The 20,480-nt window shown below is 43.9% G+C and overlaps 1 protein-coding gene across 4 annotated transcripts in view; it reads left to right on the top strand.

Moving 5' to 3' along the window:
* Positions 1–20,480, top strand: part of LOC109906787 (sodium-driven chloride bicarbonate exchanger-like) — a 57,130-nt gene that overhangs the window by 19,549 nt on the left and 17,101 nt on the right. For all 4 annotated transcript variants that reach the window (XM_031792502.1, XM_031792503.1, XM_031792504.1 and 1 more), the window contains 5 exons: positions 51–132; positions 1,560–1,715; positions 17,389–17,530; positions 17,625–17,785; positions 17,984–18,172. In XM_031792502.1, coding sequence (XP_031648362.1) covers positions 51–132; positions 1,560–1,715; positions 17,389–17,530; positions 17,625–17,785; positions 17,984–18,172 — 730 coding nt within the window. The remainder of the gene's footprint in view (positions 1–50; positions 133–1,559; positions 1,716–17,388; positions 17,531–17,624; positions 17,786–17,983; positions 18,173–20,480) is intronic.

Here is a 20,480-nt window from a genome sequence, read left to right on the forward strand (position 1 = left end):
TCTCTTTGTCTCTCTCTGTCTGTGTCTCTCTCTGTCTGTGTCTCCTATAGAGGACTGATGAGGAGGCAGTCCTGGACAGAGGGGGCACTCGCTCCATGCTCAACACCAACTTTGAGAAGGAGGAGCTGGAAGGTGAGTCAACATGAACAGTTTAAGAGATGCATCTCACTTAGTCTAAACTGGCTTCCTCCCCTTGTCTCCACCTCTACCTAACCCTATTCTGCTTTTACATAGTCTGTGACTTCATATCACTTATGGGTGGAAGGAGAGGGACGCAAGTAGACAAGGACCGGGAGCAGGTTAAGAAAACTGGAATGCACCCAGTGACCTTTCTCAGACACTCTGTGTCGCTGTGACACTGTATTTGCTCTGGTGTATTATTCCCTGCTACCCCATAAGGATAACCTATGGATTTGTGAGAGAGGACACTGTAGTGAAGACGAGGAACACACACACACACACACACACACACACACACACACACACACACACACACACACAGAGAGAGACCACACATGAATGTCTTAATACGTGTGTCACTTTCATGCCACAGAGAGCAGGATGGGAGAGAACAGATGTTCCATCACATCAGCAAGTTCACAGGCCTTAGGGATGTTGTGATCATTTAATAGAAAACCTCCCGTCTTGACTCACAGACTGTAAGTTGCAGCCAGGGTCCTCCGGGTCCTCAGTGTTTCAACCAGGCATGTCCTAGGCTGCCCTATTGTCTTTCATAATAGTCTCTACGACACATTCAAAGGGAGATATACTCTATTGTACTGTGATATACCATGTTGGATGTTTCGTTGATGTCAGTGTGTTGCCGGCTGACTCAGAGATGCATGTTGTGGTTGTTGTTACTGTAGCAGGCCACACGCTAAGGCTGTCACACATGACGTTTCAGGGAGACATATTGCTAGAATCATCCTGTCCTTGGCTTACTGCCTTAGTTTCTGGGAATGGTTGTTTTTGTTTAACAGTACTTACACTGAGTAGTGCTGTTAAAGCAGGCCTGGAGGTGGGGTCAGAGATATGAGTGGCCAGGGTATTGTCCATGTCACCTTGTGTACCCTGGCTCTCCCACAGCTGGTTTGAGACCTATAGGGCAGGCCATTTTGGCTGTCCTAGCTCAGCATTGGAGTCAGCATAGATTATGCTCACCCTGGGAGGGAGGGAGGGAGGGAGGGAGGGAGAGAGGGAGAGGGAGAGGGAGAGGGAGAGGGAGAGGGAGAGGGAGAGGGAGAGGGAGAGGGAGAGGGAGAGGGAGAGAGAGAGAGGGAGAGGGAGAGGGAGAGAGAGAGAGAGAGAGAGAGAGAGAGAGAGAGAGAGAGATCATTACAGTGCTTGAGTATTTCATTTCCAGCTGACACCAAATTGACATTTGTTTTGTATGAATCTGGCCCATTTTTTCTCCATCAGGGCCTTGCGTTTTAATGAATGCATCAGATTTAAAAAGTACATTTTTGTAAATGCACGAATGGGGCCCTGTGGTTGTAGGCCCTACATTTCTGGGGTTATAGTAATTGTAGTTTGATGCCACGTTTTCATCGTGTCCCCAGGCCACCGGACCCTTTACATCGGGGTCCACGTTCCCCTGGGGAGGAAGTCCCACCGACGTCACCGTCACCATGGCGGCCACAACAAAAACAGCAGGAAGAGATCCAAAGAGAGGGAATCTGGGGTGGACGGCGATGGCAGAGAATCACCCTCCCACAGTAAGTCTATGGGGGGGGGGGGGGGGGAAGAAGGTTCCCTGTGAAAATGTGACCAAAACCCACACTTTGAGAAAAGGGTTCCAAAAGGGTTCTTCAGCTGTTCACATAGGAAAACCAGTTTTGATTTCCATGTAGAACCTTTTTGGGTTCCATGCAGAACACTCTGTGGAAAGGGTTCTACATGGAACCCAAACCAGTTCTATTTGGAACCAAAAGGGTTCTACCTGCAACCAACAAGTGTTCTTCAAAGCTTAATTTTTTTCTAAGAGTGCATTGTATGTCAATAGGGGGTGTACTGACAAAATGTTCCCTGTGAAAATGTGACTTGTCATTTGTTCTTGTTTCTCTGTCATTGACACTAGCCAGGTCTCAGATCTCTTTGTGCTCTTGCCAACTATCATTAATGAGCCAAAAGAGGACAGAAGTTGTGATCCTGATTCAATAACGTAATGGGTTATGCAAATATTGGGTTATGTAAATATTGGAATTCTATCCCTTTTTTTTGTACCACAGATCATTTTATTCTCAAGTTGCTAAGCAACGGCTATTTGTCTGTCCTGGCGAATAGTTGCTAGCTCATGAATTTCTCAAACTAAATCAGTGACCCCGCACAAAATCTGTCTGCATAGTGCAAGTTGAGATTGCCATGAGGCCAGACCGTTGGCAAGAGTGCAGAACAGACTGGCACCCAGGCTACATTGATTGACATCTCTTCACACCTCTTCTCGCTCTCTTTCTCACCTTTTTTATCCCTCTCTTCTTTCTTTCTTTCTTTCTTTCTTTCTTTCTTTCTTTCTTTCTTTCTTTCTTTGTCTCTGTCTCTCTCTCTCTCACCATGCTCTCTCTCTGTCTGTCTCTGTCTCTCTCTCTCTCACCATGCTCTCTCTCTGTTTCTCTCTCTCTCTCTCTCTCTCTCTCTCTCTCTCTCTCTCTCTCTCTCACCATGATCTCTCTCTGTCTATCTGTCTCTCTCTCTCTCTCTCACCATGCTCTCTTTCTGTCTCTCTCTCTCTCTCTCACCATGCTCTCTCTCTGTCTATCTGTCTCTCTCTCTCTCTCTCTCACCATGCTCTCTTTCTGTCTCTGTCTCTCTCTCTCTCTCTCTCACCATGCTCTCTTTCTGTCTATCTCTCTCTGTTTCTCTCTCTGTCTCTCTCTCACCATGCTCTCTCTGTCTCTCTCTCTCTCTGTTTCTCTCTCTCACCATGCTCTCTTTCTGTCTATCTCTCTCTTTCTCTCTCTGTCTCTCTCTCACCATGCTCTCTCTGTCTCTCTCTCTCTGTTTCTCTCTCTCACCATGCTCTCTCTCTCTCTCTCTCTCTCTCTCTCTCTCACCATGCTCTCTTTCTGTCTCTCTCTCTCTCTCTCTCTCACCATGCTCTCTCTCTGTCTATCTGTCTCTCTCTCTCTCTCTCTCTCTCTCTCTCTCACCATGCTCTCTTTCTGTCTATCTCTCTCTGTTTGTCTCTCTCTCTCTCTCTCACCATGCTCTCTCTCTGTCTATCTGTCTCTCTCTCACCATGCTCTCTTTCTGTCTCTCGCTCTCTGTTTCTCTCTCTGACCATGCTCTCTCTCTCACCATGCTCTCTCTCTCTCTCTCTCTCTCTCTCTCTCACCATGCTCTCTTTCTGTCTCTCTCTCTCTCTCTCTCTCTCTCACCATGCTCTCTCTCTGTCTATCTGTCTCTCTCTCTCTCTCTCTCTCACCATGCTCTCTTTCTGTCTATCTCTCTCTGTTTGTCTCTCTCTCTCTCTCACCATGCTCTCTCTCTGTCTATCTGTCTCTCTCTCACCATGCTCTCTTTCTGTCTCTCTCTCTCTGTTTCTCTCTCTGACCATGCTCTCTCTCACCATGCTCTCTCTCTCTCTCTCTCTCTCTCTCTCTCTCTCACCATGCTCTCTTTCTGTCTCTCTCTCTCTCTCTCTCTCTCTCTCACCATGCTCTCTCTCTGTCTATCTGTCTCTCTCTCTCACCATGCTCTCTTTCTGTCTATCTCTCTCTGTTTGTCTCTCTCACCATGCTCTCTCTCTGTCTATCTGTCTCTCTCTCACCATGCTCTCTTTCTGTCTATCTCTCTCTGTTTCTCTCTCTGACCATGCTCTCTCTCTCTCTCTCTCTCTCTCGCTCTCTCGCTCTCTCGCTCTCTCTCTCCAATTCAATTCAATTCAAGGGCTTTATTGGCATGGGAAACATGTGTTAACATTGCCAAAGCAAGTGAGGTAGACAACATACAAAGTGAATATATAAAGTGAAAAACAACAAATTAACAGTAAACATTACACATACAGAAGTTTCAAAACAGTAAAGACATTACAAATGTCATATTATATATATATATATACAGTGTTTTAACAATGTACAAATGGTTAAAGGACACAAGATAAAATAAATAAGCATAAATATGGGTTGTATGCTATGCTCACTGAGTCTGTACATAGTCAAGGCTTTCCTTAATTTTGGGTCAGTCACAGTGGTCAGGTATTCTGCCGCTGTGTACTCTCTGTGTAGGGCCAAATAGCATTCTAGTTTGCTCAGTTTTTTTGTTAATTCTTTCCAATGTGTTAAGTAGTTATCTTTTTGTTTTCTCATGATTTGGTTGGGTCTAATTGTGCTGCTGTCCTGGGGCTCTGTAGTGTGTGTTTGTGTTTGTGAACAGAGCCCCAGGACCAGCTTGCTTAGGGGACTCTTCTCCAGGTTCATCTCTCTGTAGGTGATGGCTTTGTTATGGAAGGTTTGTGAATCGCTTCCTTTTAGGTGGTTGTAGAATTTAACAGCTCTTTTCTGGATTTTGATAATTAGTGGGTATCGGCCTAATTCTGCTCTGCATGCATTATTTGGTGTTCTACGTTGTACACGGAGGATATTTTTGCAGAATTCTGCGTGCAGAGTCTCAATTTGGTGTTTGTCCCATTTTGTGAAGTCTTGGTTGGTGAGCGGACCCCAGACCTCACAACCATAAAGGGCAATGGGCTCTATGACTGATTCAAGTATTTTTAGCCAGATCCTAATTGGTATGTTGAAATGTATGTTTATTTTGATGGCATAGAATGCCCTTCTTGCCTTGTCTCTCAGATCGTTCACAGCTTTGTGGAAGTTACCTGTGGTGCTGATGTTTAGGCCAAGGTATGTATAGTTTTTTGTGTGCTCTAGGGCAACAGTGTCTAGATGGAATTTGTATTTGTGGTCCTGGTGACTGGACCTTTTTTGGAACACCATTATTTTGGTCTTACTGAGATTTACTGTCAGGGCCCAGGTCTGACAGAATCTGTGCATAAGATCTAGGTGCTGCTGTAGGCCCTCCTTGGTTGGTGACAGAAGCACCAGATCATCAGCAAACAGCAGACATTTGACTTCGGATTCTAGCAGGGGGAGGCCGGGTGCTGCAGACTTTTCTAGTGCCCTCGCCAATTCGTTGATATATATGTTGAAGAGGGTGGGGCTTAAGCTGCATCCCTGTCTAACCCCACGACCCTGTGTGAAGAAATGGTGTGTTTTTTGCCAATTTGAACCGCACACTTGTTGTTTGTGTACATGGATTTTATAATGTTGTATGTTTTACCCCCAACACCACTTTCCATCAGTTTGTATAGAAGACCCTCATGCCAGATTGAGTCGAAGGCTTTTTTGAAATCAACAAAGCATGAGAAGACTTTGCCTTTGTTTTGGTTTGTTTGATTGTCAATTAGGGTGTGCAGGGTGAATACATGGTCTGTTGTACGGTAATTTGGTAAAAAGCCAATTTGACATTTGCTCAGTACATTGTTTTCATTGAGGAAATGTACGAGTCTGCTGTTAATAATAATGCAGAGGATTTTCCCAAGGTTACTGTTGACACATATTCCACGGTAGTTATTGGGGTCAAATTTGTCTCCACTTTTGTAGATTGGGGTGATCAGTCATTGGTTCCAAATATTGGGGAAGATGCCAGAGCTAAGTATGATGTTAAAGAGTTTTAGTATAGCCAATTGGAATTTGTTGTCTGTATATTTGATCATTTCATTGAGGATACCATCAACACCACAGGCCTTTTTGGGTTGGAGGGTTTTTATTTTGTCCTGTAACTCTTTCAATGTAATTGGAGAATCCAGTGGGTTCTGGTAGTCTTTAATAGTTGATTCTAAGATCTGTGTTTGATCATGTATATGTTTTTGCTCTTTATTCTTTGTTATAGAGCCAAAAAGATTGGAGAAGTGGTTTACCCATACATCTCCATTTTGGATAAATAATTCTTCGTGTTGTTGTTTGTTTAGTGTTTTCCAATTTTCCCAGAAGTGGTTAGAGTCTATGGATTCTTCAATTGCATTGAGCTGATTTCTGACATGCTGTTCCTTCTTTTTCCGTAGTGTATTTCTGTATTGTTTTAGTGATTCACCATAGTGAAGGCGTAGACTCAGGTTTTCCGGGTCTCTATGTTTTTGGTTGGACAGGTTTCTCAATTTCTTTCTTAGATTTTTGCATTCTTCATCAAACCATTTGTCATTATTGTTAATTTTCTTCAGTTTTCTATTTCAGATTTTTAGATTTGATAGGGAAGCTGAGAGGTCAAATATACTGTTAAGATTTTCTACTGCCAAGTTTACACCTTCACTATTACAGTGGAACGTTTTACCCAGGAAATTGTCTAAGAGGGATTGAATTTGTTGTTGCCTAATTGTTTTTTGGTAGGTTTCCAAACTGCATTCCTTCCATCTATAGCATTTCTTAATGTTACTCAGTTCCTTTGGCTTTGATGCCTCATGATTGAGTATTGCTCTGTTTAAGTAGACTGTGATTTTGCTGTGGTCTGATAGGGGTGTCAGTGGGCTGACTGTGAACGCTCTGAGAGACTCTGGGTTGAGGTCAGTGATAAAGTAGTCTACAGTACTACTGCCAAGAGATGAGCTATAGGTGTACCTACCATAGGAGTCCCCTCGAAGCCTACCGTTGACTATGTACATACCCAGCGTGCGACAGAGCTGCAGGAGTTGTGACCCGTTTTTGTTGGTTATGTTGTCATAGTTGTGCCTAGGGGGGCATATGGGGGAGGGAATGCTGTCACCTCCAGGCAGGTGTTTGTCCCCCTGTGTGCTGAGGGTGTCAGGTTCTTGTCCGGTTCTGGCATTTAGGTCACCACAGACTAGTACATGTCCCTGGGCCTGGAAATGATTGATTTCCCCCTCCAGGATGGAGAAGCTGTCTTCATTAAAATATGGGGATTCTAGTGGGGGGATATAGGTAGCACACAGGAGGACATTTTTCTCTGTTAGGATAATTTCTTTTTGAATTTCTAGCCAAATGTAGAATGTTCCTGTTTTGATTAATTTAATGGAGTGAGTTAGGTCTGCTCTATACCAAATTAGCATACCCCCTGAGTCCCTTCCCTGTTTCACACCTGGTAGTTTGGTGGATGGGACTACCAGCTCTCTGTAACCTAGAGGGCAACCAGTGGGTCCATCTCCTCTATACCAGGTTTCTTGCAGGATGACAATGTCTGTATTGCCGATTTCTTTGGTGAAGTCCGGGTTTCTGCTCTTTAGGCCAAAGGCAGATGACATCAGGCCTTGGATATTCCAGGATAATATAGTGAAGGCTTTTTGTTCCATAGAGTGTCCAATGTTGTTGGTTGTGGTTTAGCCTCAGGCCAGTAAGTGTGAGCAGAGCCTGCTGAGCATCTGGTACATGCCATTGGCTTGGGCGAGTGTGAGAGTGGGGGTTGGGACTGTTTGCCCGCTCACTACCTGGGCGTATGTGTGGCTTCCATGTTGAGGCCCTCTTTGCGGGGGTGGGGTGCATGGGGTGGGCAGGAGTGGCATAGGTCTGATCTGAGGGGGCCTAAATGGAGTGTGGGCATGGTTGACGTGGGGGGGTGTTGATTGGTTGGGGTGGGGGTGTGGATGTGTCTGGGTGTACTGTGGTCTGGATGTAATTCCTCTTGGCGTGGGTCCTCTATGTGTAGGTCCAGGGGGAGGTCCTGCAGATCTGGGAGGGTGTCTCGCTGGTCTGGTGTCTATTGATCTTTTGCTCCTGTGTGGAGTGTTGGGGATACGTTTGCTCTCTCTCTGTCTCTCTCTCTCTCACCATGCTCTCTTTCTGTCTCTCTCTCTCTCTCTGTTTCTCTCTCTCACACCATGCTCTCTCTCTGTCTGTTTCTCTCTCTCTCTCTCTCTCTCACCATGCTCTCTCTCTCATGCTCTCTCTCTCTATGCTCTCTCTCTCACCATGCTCGCTTTGTCTGTCTCTCTCTGTTTCTCTCTCTCACCATGCTCTCTCTCTCTCTCTCTCTCTCTCTGTTTCTCTCTCTCTCACCATGCTCTCTCTCTCTCTCAAAACATGCTCTCTCTCTGTCTGTTTCTCTCTGTCTCTCTCTCTCTCACCATGCTCTCTCTCTCATGCTCTCTCTCTCTCTATGCTCGCTCTCTCTCTCTCTCTCACCATGCTCGCTTTCTGTCTGTCTCTCTCTGTTTCTCTCTCTCACCATGCTCTCTCTCTCTCTCTCTGTTTCACCATGCTCTCTCTCAAAACAATAAAGACATTACAAATGTCATATTATTTATATATATATATATATATATATATATATTTATATATATATATTTATATATATATATATATATATATATATATATTTATATATATATATATTTATATATATATATATTTATATATATATATATATTTATATATATATATATATATATATATATATTTATATATTTATATATATATATATATATATTTATATATTTATATATATATATATATTTATATATATATTTATATATATATATTTATATATATATATTTATATATATATATTTATATATATATATATTTATATATATATATTTATATATATATATATATATATATATTTATATATATATATATATTTATATATATATATATATAGTGTTAACAATTTACAAATGGTTAAAGGACACAATATAAAATAAATAAGCATAAATATGGGTTGTATTTACAATGGTGTTTGTTCTTCACTGGTTGCCCTTTTCTCGTGGCTACAGGTCACAAATCTTGCTGCTGTGATGGCACACTGTGGAATTTCACCCAGTAGATATGGGAGTTGATCAAAATTTGATTTGTTTTTGAATACTTTGTGGATCTGTGTCATCTGAGGGAAATATGTCTCTCTAATATGGTCATACATTGGGCAGGAGGTTAGGAAGTGCAGCTCAGTTTCCACCTCATTTTGTGGGCAGTGAGCACATAGCCTGTCTTCTCTTGAGAGCCATGTCTGCCTACGGCGGCCTTTCTCAATGGCAAGGCTATGCTCACTGAGTCTGTACATAGTCAAAGCGTTCCTCAATTTTGGGTCAGTCACAGTGGTCAGGTATTCTGCCGCTGTGTACTCTCTGTGTAGGGCCAAATAGCATTCTAGCTTGCTCTGTTTTTTTGTTAATTCTTTCCAATGTGTCAAGTAATTAGCTTTTTGTTTTCTCATGATTTGGTTGGGTCTAATTGTGTTGCTGTTCTGGGGCTCTGTGGGGTGTGTTTGTGTTTGTGAACAGAGCCCCAGGACCAGCTTGCTTAGGGGACTCTTCTCCAGGTTCATTTCTCTGCAGGTGATGACTTTGTTATGGAAGGTTTGGGAATCGCTTCCTTTTAGGTGGTTGTAGAATTTAACGTCTCTTTTCTGGATTTTGATCATTAGCGGACCCCAGAATACACTGTAGCGGTATTTATTAGAGGGGTAAAGAAAGATTTTGTTCGGGCGCCAGGCAGGTATTAACTATGCAAAAAGGAAAAGAGTAGAATAGAGAGAGTACCACTACCAGACCCACACACATCAGCAGAAGAGACTGCCTAGAGGGTAGCCTGTTTACCAGATAGCCAGTGGAGAGAAAAAAGAATACACACCATATAAAACCCACATCACAGCACAGGGGTAACCCAAACAAGAATACCTCATACAATAATACTAATAATGGCAGAGCAATTCAACAGCAACTTCTTACAAGAACGAACCCAGTCATCAGAGGATTTGCAATAATCTGTATTATTATTTTCTAGTGGATGAGTGCATAGGGTATGAATGTGGGGGGTGTTCATCGACACAACAAAGGCCTTAAAAATGTCCACAGTCTTCTCGGCCACATGTCATTAGTACACCCCACCTCAATACAGTTCACATAATATACAACTTGCAAGCAACCTACTAAAATGTCCATCCAAATACTTCTGGCAGGGAAATAATAGTCCAGCTCTAATGAACTTCAATGGGAAGTGCATTTGAAAAATAGAGAGTCTGTTGCAGGGTAAAGCACTGGAATGAGAGGGAAGAGTAAGAGAGAGAAAAAGATAACAAGAGAGATCTTAGCTGTGGTCTTCAGGCGTGAAGGTGTACTGTCTGACTGTCCGATGGTTTGTTGGTTTGTATGTTAAAGCTTCGCAACAATGTTGCTACTAATCCATGCGATCCATAACGGGCGCGGTCCCAAACGAAAACAACCACGACCTAGAGCGATCACACCGATGATTGAGTTAAATACTCTATAAACTACACAAGCTGAAAACAAACAAAACTTCTGCAGCACAGCACACACAATCAAACTGTCGCGCCACCCAAGAGCCCCTCCCCAAAGAGCTGAATGTGCCCTCTTTATTTTCTCCTTCCTTACTGCTCATGCGCTCTTAAAGTGGCAGTGCACGGTGAAGGCTCCGTGCAGATTTCGCCACAACACAACCATGAAGGGCAATGGGTTCTATACCTGATTCAAGTATTTTTAACCAGATCCTAACTGATATGTCGAATGTTATGTTCCTTTTGATGGCATAGAATGCCCTTCTTGCCTTGTCTCTCAGATCGTTCACAGCTTTGTGGAAGTTACCTGTGGCACTGATGTTTATCCCAAGGTATATGTATAGTTTTTTGTGTGCTCTAGGGCAAGGGTGTCTAGATTGAATTTGTATTTGTGGTCCTGGTGACTGGACCTTTTTTGAACACTATTATTTTTGTATAGTCCCCGAGATATGCAACTTTTCAGGGAAGTCAGGAACCAATACAAACAGTCAGTTAGGAAAGCAAAGGCTAGCTTTTTCAAACAGGAATTTTCATCCTGTAGCTCTAACTCCAAAAAGATTTGGGACACTGTAACGTCCATGGAGAATAAGAGCACCTCCTCGCAGCTGCCTACTGCACTGAGGCTAGGAAACACTGTCACCACCGATAAATCCACGATAATCAATTTCAACAAGCATTTCTCTATGGCTGGCCATGCTTTCCTCCTGGCTACCCCAACCCTGGCCAACAGCTGTGCACCCCCCACAGCTACTTGCCCAAGCCTCCCCAGCTTCTCCTTCACCCAAATCCAGATAGCAGATGTTCTGAAAAAGCTTCAAAACCTGGACCCGTACAAATAAGCTGGGCTAGACAATCTGGACCAATCTGGACCAACAATCTCTCTTTCTAAAATGATCTGCCGCCATTGTTGCAACCCCTATTACTAGTCTGTTCAATGTCTCTTTCATATCATCTGAGATTCCTAAAGATTGGAAAGCTGCCACGGTCATTCCCCTCTTCAAAGGGGGAGACACTCTAGACCCAAACTGTTACAGACCGATATCCATCCTGCCCTGCCTTTCTAAAGTCTTCGAAAGCCAAGTTAACAAACAGGTCACTGACCATTTCGAATCCCACTGTACCTTCTCCACTATGCAATCCGGTTTCTGAGCTGGTCACGGGTACACCTCAGCCACGCTCAAGGTACTAAATTATATCATAACCGCCATCGATAAAAGACAATACTGTGCAGCCGTATTCATCGACCTGGCCAAGGCTTTCGACTCAGTGAATCACCGTATTCTTATCGGCAGACTCAACAGCCTTGGTTTCTCAAATTACTGCCTCGCCTGGTTCACCAACTACTTCTCAGATAGAGTTCAGTGTGTCAAATCGGAGGGCCTGTTGTCCAGACCTCTGGCAGTCTCTATGGGGTTACCACAGGGTTCAATTCTCAGACCGACTCTTTTCTCTGTATATATTAATGATGTCGCTCTTGCTATGGGTGATTCCCTGATCCACCTCTACGCAGATGACACCATTCTGTATACATGTGTCCCTTCTTTGGACACTGTGTTAACTAACCTCCAAACGAGCTTCAATGCCATAAAACACTCCTTCCATGGCCTCCAACTGCTCTTAAATGCTAGTAAAACTAAATGCATGGTCTTCAACCGATTGCTGCCCACACCCGCCAGCCCAACTAGCATCACTAGTCTGGAAGGTTCTGACTACAAATACCTAGGTGTCTGGCTAGACTGTAAACTCTCCTTCCAGACTAATATTAAACATCTCCAATCCAAAATTAAATCTAGAATCGGCTTCCTATTTCACAACAAAGCCTCCTTCACTCACGGTGCCAAACATACCCTCGTAAATCTGACTATCCTACTGATCCTCGACTTCGGCGATGTCATTTACAAAATTGCCTCCAACACTCTACTCAGCAAACTGGATGCAGTCTATCACAGTGCCATCCATTTTGTCACCAAAGCCCCAAATACTACCCACCACTGCGACCTGTACGCTCTCGTCGGCTGGCCCTCGCTACATATTTGTTGCCAGACCCACTGGCTCCAGGTCATCTATAAGTCTCTGCTAGGTAAAGCACCACCTTATCTCAGCTCACTGGTCACGATAACAACACCCACCCGTAGCACGAGCTCCAGCAGGTATATCTCACTGGTCATCCCCAAAGCCAACACCCACTTTGGCCACCTTTCCTTCCTGTTCTCTGCTGCCAATGACTGGAATGAATTGCAAAAATCGCTGAAGTTGGAGACTTATATCTCCCTCACTAACTTTAAGCATCAGCTTACCGATCGCAACAGTTGTACATAGCCCATCCGTGAATAGCCCACCCAACTACCTACCCCATCCCCATATTGTTTTTATTTACTTTTTGCTCTTTTGCACACCAGTATTTCTACTTGCACATCATCATCTGCACATCTATCACTCCAGTGTTAATTTGCTAAACTGTAATTACTTTTCTACTATGGCCTATTTATTACCTTACCTCCTTACTCCATTTGCACACAGTGCATATAGATTTTTCTATTATTGACTGCACTTTTGTTTATTCCATGTGTTACTCTGTGTTGTTTTTTGTCGCACTGCTTTGCTTTATCTTGGCCAGGTCACAGTTGTAAATGAGAACTTGTTCTCAACTGGCTTACCTGGTTAAATAAAGGTGAAATAAAAAACATTTTGGTCTTACTGAGATTTACTGTCAGGGCACAGGTCTGGCAGAATCTGTGCAGAAAGTGCTGCTGTGTAGGCCCTCCTTGGTTGGTGACAGAAGGACCAGATCTTCAGCAAACAGTAGACATTTGACTTCAGATTCTGGTAGGGTGAGGCTGGGTGCTGCAGACCTTTCTAGTGCCCTATATATAAATATATATATATTCTAGTGCCCTATATATAAATATATATATATACACACACACACAGTGGGACAAAAAACTATTTAGTCAGCCACCAATTGTGAAAGTTCTCCCACTTAAAAAGATGAGAGAGGCCTGTCATTTTCATCATAGGTACACTTCAACTATGACAGACAAAATGAGGGAAAAAAATCCAGAAAATCACATTGTAGGATTTTTAATTTATTTATTTGCAAATGATGGTGGAAAATAAGTATTTGGTCAATAACAAAAGTTTATCTCAATACTTTGTTATATACACTTTGTTGGCAATGACAGAGGTCAAACATTTTCTGTAAGTCTTCACAAGGTTTTCACACACTGTTGCTGGTATTTTGGCCCATTCCTCCATGCAGATCTCCTCTAGAGCAGTGATGTTTTGGGGCTGTTGCTGGGCAACACGGATTTTCAACTCCCTCCAAAGATTTTCTATGAGGTTGAGATCTGGAGACTGGCTAGGCCCCTCCAGGACCTTGAAATGCTTCTTACGAAGCCACTCCTTCGTTGCCCGGGCGGTGTGTTTGGGATCATTGTCATGCTGAAAGACCCAGCCACATTTAATCTTCAATGCCCTTGCTGATGGAAGGAGGTTTTCACTCAAAATCTCACAATACATGGCCCCATTCATTCTTTCCTTTACACGGATAAGTCGTCCTGGTCCCTTTGCAGAAAAATAGCCCCAAAGCATGATGTTTCCACCACCATGCTTCACAGTAGGTATGGTGTTCTTTGGATGCAACTCAGCATTCTTTGTCCTCCAAACACGACGAGTTGAGTTTTTACCAAAAAGTTATATTTTGGTTTCATCTGACCATATGACATTCTCCCAATCTTCTTCTGGATCATCCAAATGCTCTCTAGCAAACTTCAGACGGGCCTGGACATGTACTGGCTTAAGCAGGGGGACACGTCTGGCACTGCAGGATTTGAGTCCCTGGCGGCGTAGTGTGTTACTGATGGTAGGCTTTGTTACTTTGGTCCCAGCTCTCTGCAGGTCATTCACTAGGTCCCCCTGTGTGGTTCTGGGATTTTTGCTCACCGTTCTTGTGATCATTTTGACCCCAGATCGAGGGAGATTATCAGTGGTCTTGTATGTCTTCCATTTCCTATTAATTGCTCCCACAGTTGATTTCTTCAAACCAAGCTGCTTACCTATTGCAGATTCAGTCTTCCCAGCCTGGTGCAGGTTTACAATTTTGTTTCTGGTGTCCTTTGACAGCTCTTTGGTCTTGGCCATAGTGGAGTTTGGAGTGTGACTGTTTGAGGTTGTGGACAGGTGTCTTTTATACTGATAACAAGTTCAAACAGGTGCCATTAATACAGGTAACGAGTTGAGGACAGAGGAGCCTCTTAAAGAAGTTGTTACAGGTCTGTGAGAGCCAGAAATCTTGCTTGTTTGTAGGTGAGCAAATACTTATTTTCCATCATAATTTGCAAATAAATTCATAAAAAATCCTACAATGTGATTTTCTCGATTTGTTTTTTTCTTCTCATTTTGTCTGTCATAGTTGAAGTGTACCTATGATGGAAATTACAGGCCTCTCTCATCTTTTTAAGTGGGAGAACTTGCACAATTGGTGGCTGACTAAATACTTTTTTGCCCCACTGTATATGTTGAAGAGGGTGGGGCTTACGCTTGCATCCCTGTCTCACCCCAAGGCCTAGTGGGAAAAAATGTGTGTGTTTTTTGCCTATTTTAACCGCACACTTGTTGTTTGTGTACATGGATTTTATAATGTTGTATGTTTTTCCCCCAACACCACTTTCCATCAATTTGTATAGCAGACCCTCATGCCAAATTGTGTCGAATGCTTTTTTGAAATCAACAAAGCATGAGAAGACTTTGTCTTTGTTTTGGTTTGTTTGTTTGTCAATCAGGGTGTGCAGGGTGAATACATGGTCTGTCGTACGATAATTGAGTAAAAAGCCCATTTGACATTTGCTCAGTACATTGTTTTCACTGAGGAAATGTACGAGTCTGCTGTTAATGATAATGCAGAGGATTTTCCCAAGGTTGCTGTTGACGCATATCCCACGGTAGTTATTTGGGTCAAATCTGTCTCCACTTTTGTGGAATGTGGTGATCAATCCTTGGTTCCAAATATTGGGGAAGATGCTAGAGCTAAGGATGATGTTAAAGAGTTTTAGTATAGCCAATTGGAATTTGTTGTCTGTATATTTGATAATTTCATTGAGGATACCATCAACACCACATGCCTTTTTGGGTTGGAGGGTTTTTATTTTGTCCTGTAGTTCATTCAAGGTAATTGGATAATCCAGTGCGTTCTGGTAGTCTTTAATAGTTGATTCTAAGATTTGTAGTTGATTATGTATATGTTTTTGCTATTTGGTCTTTGTTATAGAGTCAAAAGGATTGAAGAAGTGGTTTACCCATACATCTCAATTTTGGGTAGATAATTCTTCGTGTTGTTGTTTGCTTAGTGTTTTCCAATTTTCCCAGAAGTGGTTAGAATCTATGGATTCTTCAATTACATTGAGCTGATTTCTGGCATGCTGTTCTTTTTTCCGTAGTGTATTTCTGCATTGTTTTAGTGATTCACCATAGTGAAGGTGTAGTCTCAGGTTTTCTGGGTCTCTATGTTTTTGGTTGGACAGGTTTCTCAATTTCTTTATTAGATTTTTTCATTCTTCATCAAACCATTTGTCATTGTTCATTTTCTTCAGTTTTCTATTTGAGATTTTTAGATTTGATAGGGAAGCTGAGAGGTCAAATATACTGTTGAGATTTTCTACTGCCAAGTTTACACCTTCACTATTACAGTGGAACGTTTTGTCCAGGAAGTTGTGTAAAAGGGATTGAATTTGTTTTTTGGTAGGTTTCCAAACTACATTCCTTGCATCTATAGCATTTCTTAATATTACTCAGTTCCTTCGGCTTTGATGCCTCATGATTGAGTATTGCTCTGTTCAAGTAGACTGTGACTTTGCTGTGGTCTGATAGGGGTGTCAGTGGGCTGACTGTGAACGCTCTGAGAGACTCTGGGTTGAGGTCAGTGATAAAGTTGTCTACAGTACTAGTGCCAAGAGATGAGCTATAGGTGTACCTACCATAGGAGTCCCCTTGAAGCCTACCATTGACTATGTACATACCTAGCGTGCGACAGAGCTGCAGGAGTTGTGACCCGTTTTTGTTGGTTATGTTGTCATAGTTGTGCCTAGGGGGGCATATGGGGGAGGGATTGTGGTCACCTCCAAGCAGGTGTTTGTCCCCCTGTGTGCTGAGGGTGTCAGGTTCTTGTCCCGGTTCTGGCATTTAGGTCACCACGGACTAGTCCCTGAGTCTGGAAATGATTGATTTCCCCCTCCAGGATGGAGAAGCTGTCTTCCATAAAGTATGGGGATTTTAGTGGGGGGGTATAGGTAGCACACAGGAGGAAATGTTTCTAAGCTCATTTCCTTTTGAATTTCTAGCCAAATGTAAAATGTTCCGGAGGTCTGGGAGAGTGTCTCGCTGGTCTGGGCGGGGTGTCTATTGATCAGTTGCTCCTGTGTGAAGTGTTGGGGCTGCGTTTGAGAGCGATGTCCTTTAGAGCCCGGGCGAAGGTGGGCACTGCTGCCTTGTATAGGTGGACCTGGTCATAGAGGCTGTTCAAGTCCAGGGTGGAGTGGTGGGCACTGCTGCCTTGTAGAGGTGGACCTGGTCATAGAGGCTGTTCAAGTCCAGGGTGGAGTGGTGGGCACTGCTGCCTTGTAGAGGTGGACCTGGTCATAGAGGCTGTTCAAGTCCAGGGTGGAGTGGTGGGCACTGCTGCCTTGTAGAGGTGGACCTGGTCATAGAGGCTGTTCAAGTCCAGGGTGGAGTGGTGGGCCAGGAAAACATTTGGTTTTGAGGCACAGTCACGGGACATACTTGCATTTACCCGCTGTATTGTAGCAGGGTGGAAGTCTTTTCGTGGTAGCAGGGTGGAGATAACCACTTGTGCGTTGGGGAAAGTAGAAGAAGCTTTTTCAATCACTCCCGTCAGTGCTGTGGCCACCCTTTCCTGCTTTGTTCTCAGGTCGTTTGTGCCTGTGTGTATTACTATGTGGCTAGGTGAACCTAGTTGGTCCTCAGACAGAATGTCTAGGGTGTGCTGGGTGTTTGGACACCAGAGTTTAGACACACTGTGTTTGGGGAAAAGTTTTTTTTCTTTCTCTCACCCCCCTTTCTCTCTTTCTCATCTTCTCCCTTTCTTCCCCCCTCTCCACACCCCCAACTCTCTCCTTTGCCTCCTCTACCCCTCTACAGCAGACACTCCTGCCCAGAGGGTGCAGTTCCTTCTGGGGACAGAGGATGGTGATGAAGAGCACATACCTCATGCCCTCTTCACTGAGCTGGATGAGATCTGCCTGAGAGAGGGCGAGGATGCAGAGTGGAAGGAGACCGCCAGGTAACCAATCGCACCACCCGCTCCAGCTCCACAGCCAATCAGGTGTCTGTTTTTCTGCATGTGCATCTCTGTGTGTCTGTGTGTGTGTGTGTAGGTGGCTGAAGTTTGAGGAGGACGTGGAGGATGGAGGCGAGCGTTGGAGCAAGCCCTACGTGGCCACCCTGTCTCTTCATAGCCTGTTTGAGCTGAGGAGCTGCATCCTCAACGGCACCGTGCTGCTGGACATGAGGGCCAACTCACTGGAGGAGATCGCCGGTACGTAGAGTGGTGCTGGAGTGGAGGGTGGCCAGAAGTTTGCTGGTTCAAATCCGAGGGTCGACGGGGAAAGTCTGGCGGGAGTGAGTCTGCAACTGGAGAGTTACAGGAGTTAGAATATCAGGTGCCAATTACTGCCGTTTTGCCCTTGAGCAAGGCACGCAAACCCCTAACCAATCTATATGTGTGTTCTCTCAGATATGGTCCTGGACCAGCATGAGGTGTCGGCCGGGGTGGGGGAGGACGTGAGGAGGAGGATCCGTGAGGCACTTCTGAAGCAGCACCACCACCAGAACCACAAGAAGCTGGCCAACCGCATCCCCATCGTACGCTCCTTCGCCGATATTGGCAAAAAGCATTCCGAGCCCCACTCCATGGACAAGAACGGTGAGCTCACCAATCCACCAACCAACCAACCAACCATCCACACATCAATCACAGTTTTGTGGCTTTTCTGATTGTTGTGCTGTATTGTGTCTCTATGTGACATGATGTTTTGTTTGATTAATATCTCAACTACTGTCTACATTCTCTACTTTTGTTTGTGTGTGTGTGTCTATGTGTGTGTGTGTCTGTGTGTGTGTCTAGGTTTGCATGTGTATATATATATGTATGTGTGTGTGTGTGTGTGTGTGTGTGTGTGTGTGTGTATACACACACACACAGTTGAAGTCGGAAGTTTACATACACTTGGGTTGGAGTCATTAAAACTCGTTTTTCAACCACTCCACACATTTCTTGTTAACAAACTATAGTTTTGTCAAGTCGGATAGGACATCTACTTTCTGCATGACACAAGTAATTCTTCCAACAATTGTTTACAGACAGATTATTTCACTTAATTCTTATTTCACATATTTCACGGTATCACAATTCCAGTAGGTCAGAAGTTTACATACACTAAGTTGACTGTGCCTTTAAACAGGTTGGAAAATTCCAGAAAATGATGTCATGGCTTTAGAAGCTTCTGATAGGCTTATTGACATCATTTTAGTCAATTGGAGGTGTACCTGTGGATATATTTCAAGGCCTACCTTCCAACTCAGTGCCTTTTTGCTTGACATGGGAAAATCAGCAAAAAATTGTAGACCTCCAAGTCTGGTTCATCCTTGGGAGCAATTTCCAAACGCGTGAAGGTACCACGTTCATCTGTACAAACAATAATATGCGAGTATAAACACCATGGGACCACGCAGCCGTCATACCACTCAGGAAGGAGATGTGTTCTGTCTCCTAGAGATGAACGTACTTTGGTGCGAAAAGTGAAAATCAATCCCAGATTAACAGCAAAGCACCTTGTGAAGATGCTGGAGGAAACAGGTACAAAAGTATCTATATCCACAGTAAAACGATTCCTATATCGACATAACCTCAAAGGCCGCTCAGCAAGGAAGTAGCCACTGCTCCAAAACCGCCATAAAAAAGCCAGACTACGGTTTGCAACTGCACATGGAGACAAAGATCGTACTTTTTGTAGAAATGTCCTCTGGTCTGATGAAACAAAAATAGAACTGTTTGGCCATAATGACCATCGTCATGTTTGGAGGAAAAAGGGGGAGGCTTGCAAGCCAAAGAACACCATCCCAACAGTGAAGCACGGGGGTGGCAGCATCATGTTGTGGGGTGCTTTGCTGCAGGAGGGACTGTGGTACTTCAAAAAATAGATGGCTTCATGAGGATATATTGAAGCAACATCTCAAGACATCAGTCAGGAAGTTAAAACTCACTTTTGTTGTCAGCGGTTTAGACATTAATGGCTGTGGGTTGAGTTATTTTGAGGGGACAGCAAATTTACACTGTTATACAAGCTGTGCACTCACTACTTTACATTGTAGCAAAGTGTCATTTCTTCAGTGTTGTCACATGAAAATATATACTCAAATATTTACAAAAATGTGAGGGGTGTACTCACTTTTGTGATATACTGGATGTATATATATATATATATGCACTGCTCAAAAAAATAAAGGGAACGCTAAAATAACACATCCTAGATCTGAATACTTTTTATGAAATACTTTTTTCTTTACATAGTTGAATGTGCAATGGAAATCAAATTGATCAACCCATGGAGGTCTGGATTTGGAGTCACACTCAAAATTAAAGTGGAAAACCACACTACAGGCTGATCCAACTTTCATGTAATGTCCTTAAAACAAGTCAAAATGAGGCTCAGTAGTTTGTGTGGCCTCCACGTGCCTGTATGACCTCCCTACAACGCCTGGGCATGCTCCTGATGAGGTGGCAGATGGTCTCCTGAGGGATCTCTTCCCAGACCTGGACTAAAGCATCTGCCAACTCCTGGACAGTCTGTGGTGCAACGATGGAGTGAGACATGTTGTCCCAGATGTGCTCAATTGGATTCAAGTCTGGGGAATGGGCGGGCCAGTCCATAGCATCAATGCCTTCCTCTTGCAGGAACTGCTGACACACTCCAGCCACATGAGGTCTAGCATTGTCTTGCATTAGGAGGAACCCAGGGCCAACCGCACCAGCATATGGTCTCACAAGGGGTCTGAGGATCTGTACCTAATGGCAGTCGGGCTACCTCTGGCGAGCACATGGAGGGCTGTGCGGCCCCCCAAAGAAATGCCACCCCACACCATGACTGACCCACCGACAAACCGGTCATGCTGGAGGATGTTGCAGGCAGCAGAATGTTCTCCACGGCGTCTCCAGACTCTGTCACGTCTGT

This window comes from Oncorhynchus kisutch, linkage group LG16 (genome assembly GCF_002021735.2).
Source record: "Oncorhynchus kisutch isolate 150728-3 linkage group LG16, Okis_V2, whole genome shotgun sequence".
Lineage (NCBI taxonomy): Eukaryota > Metazoa > Chordata > Actinopteri > Salmoniformes > Salmonidae > Oncorhynchus > Oncorhynchus kisutch.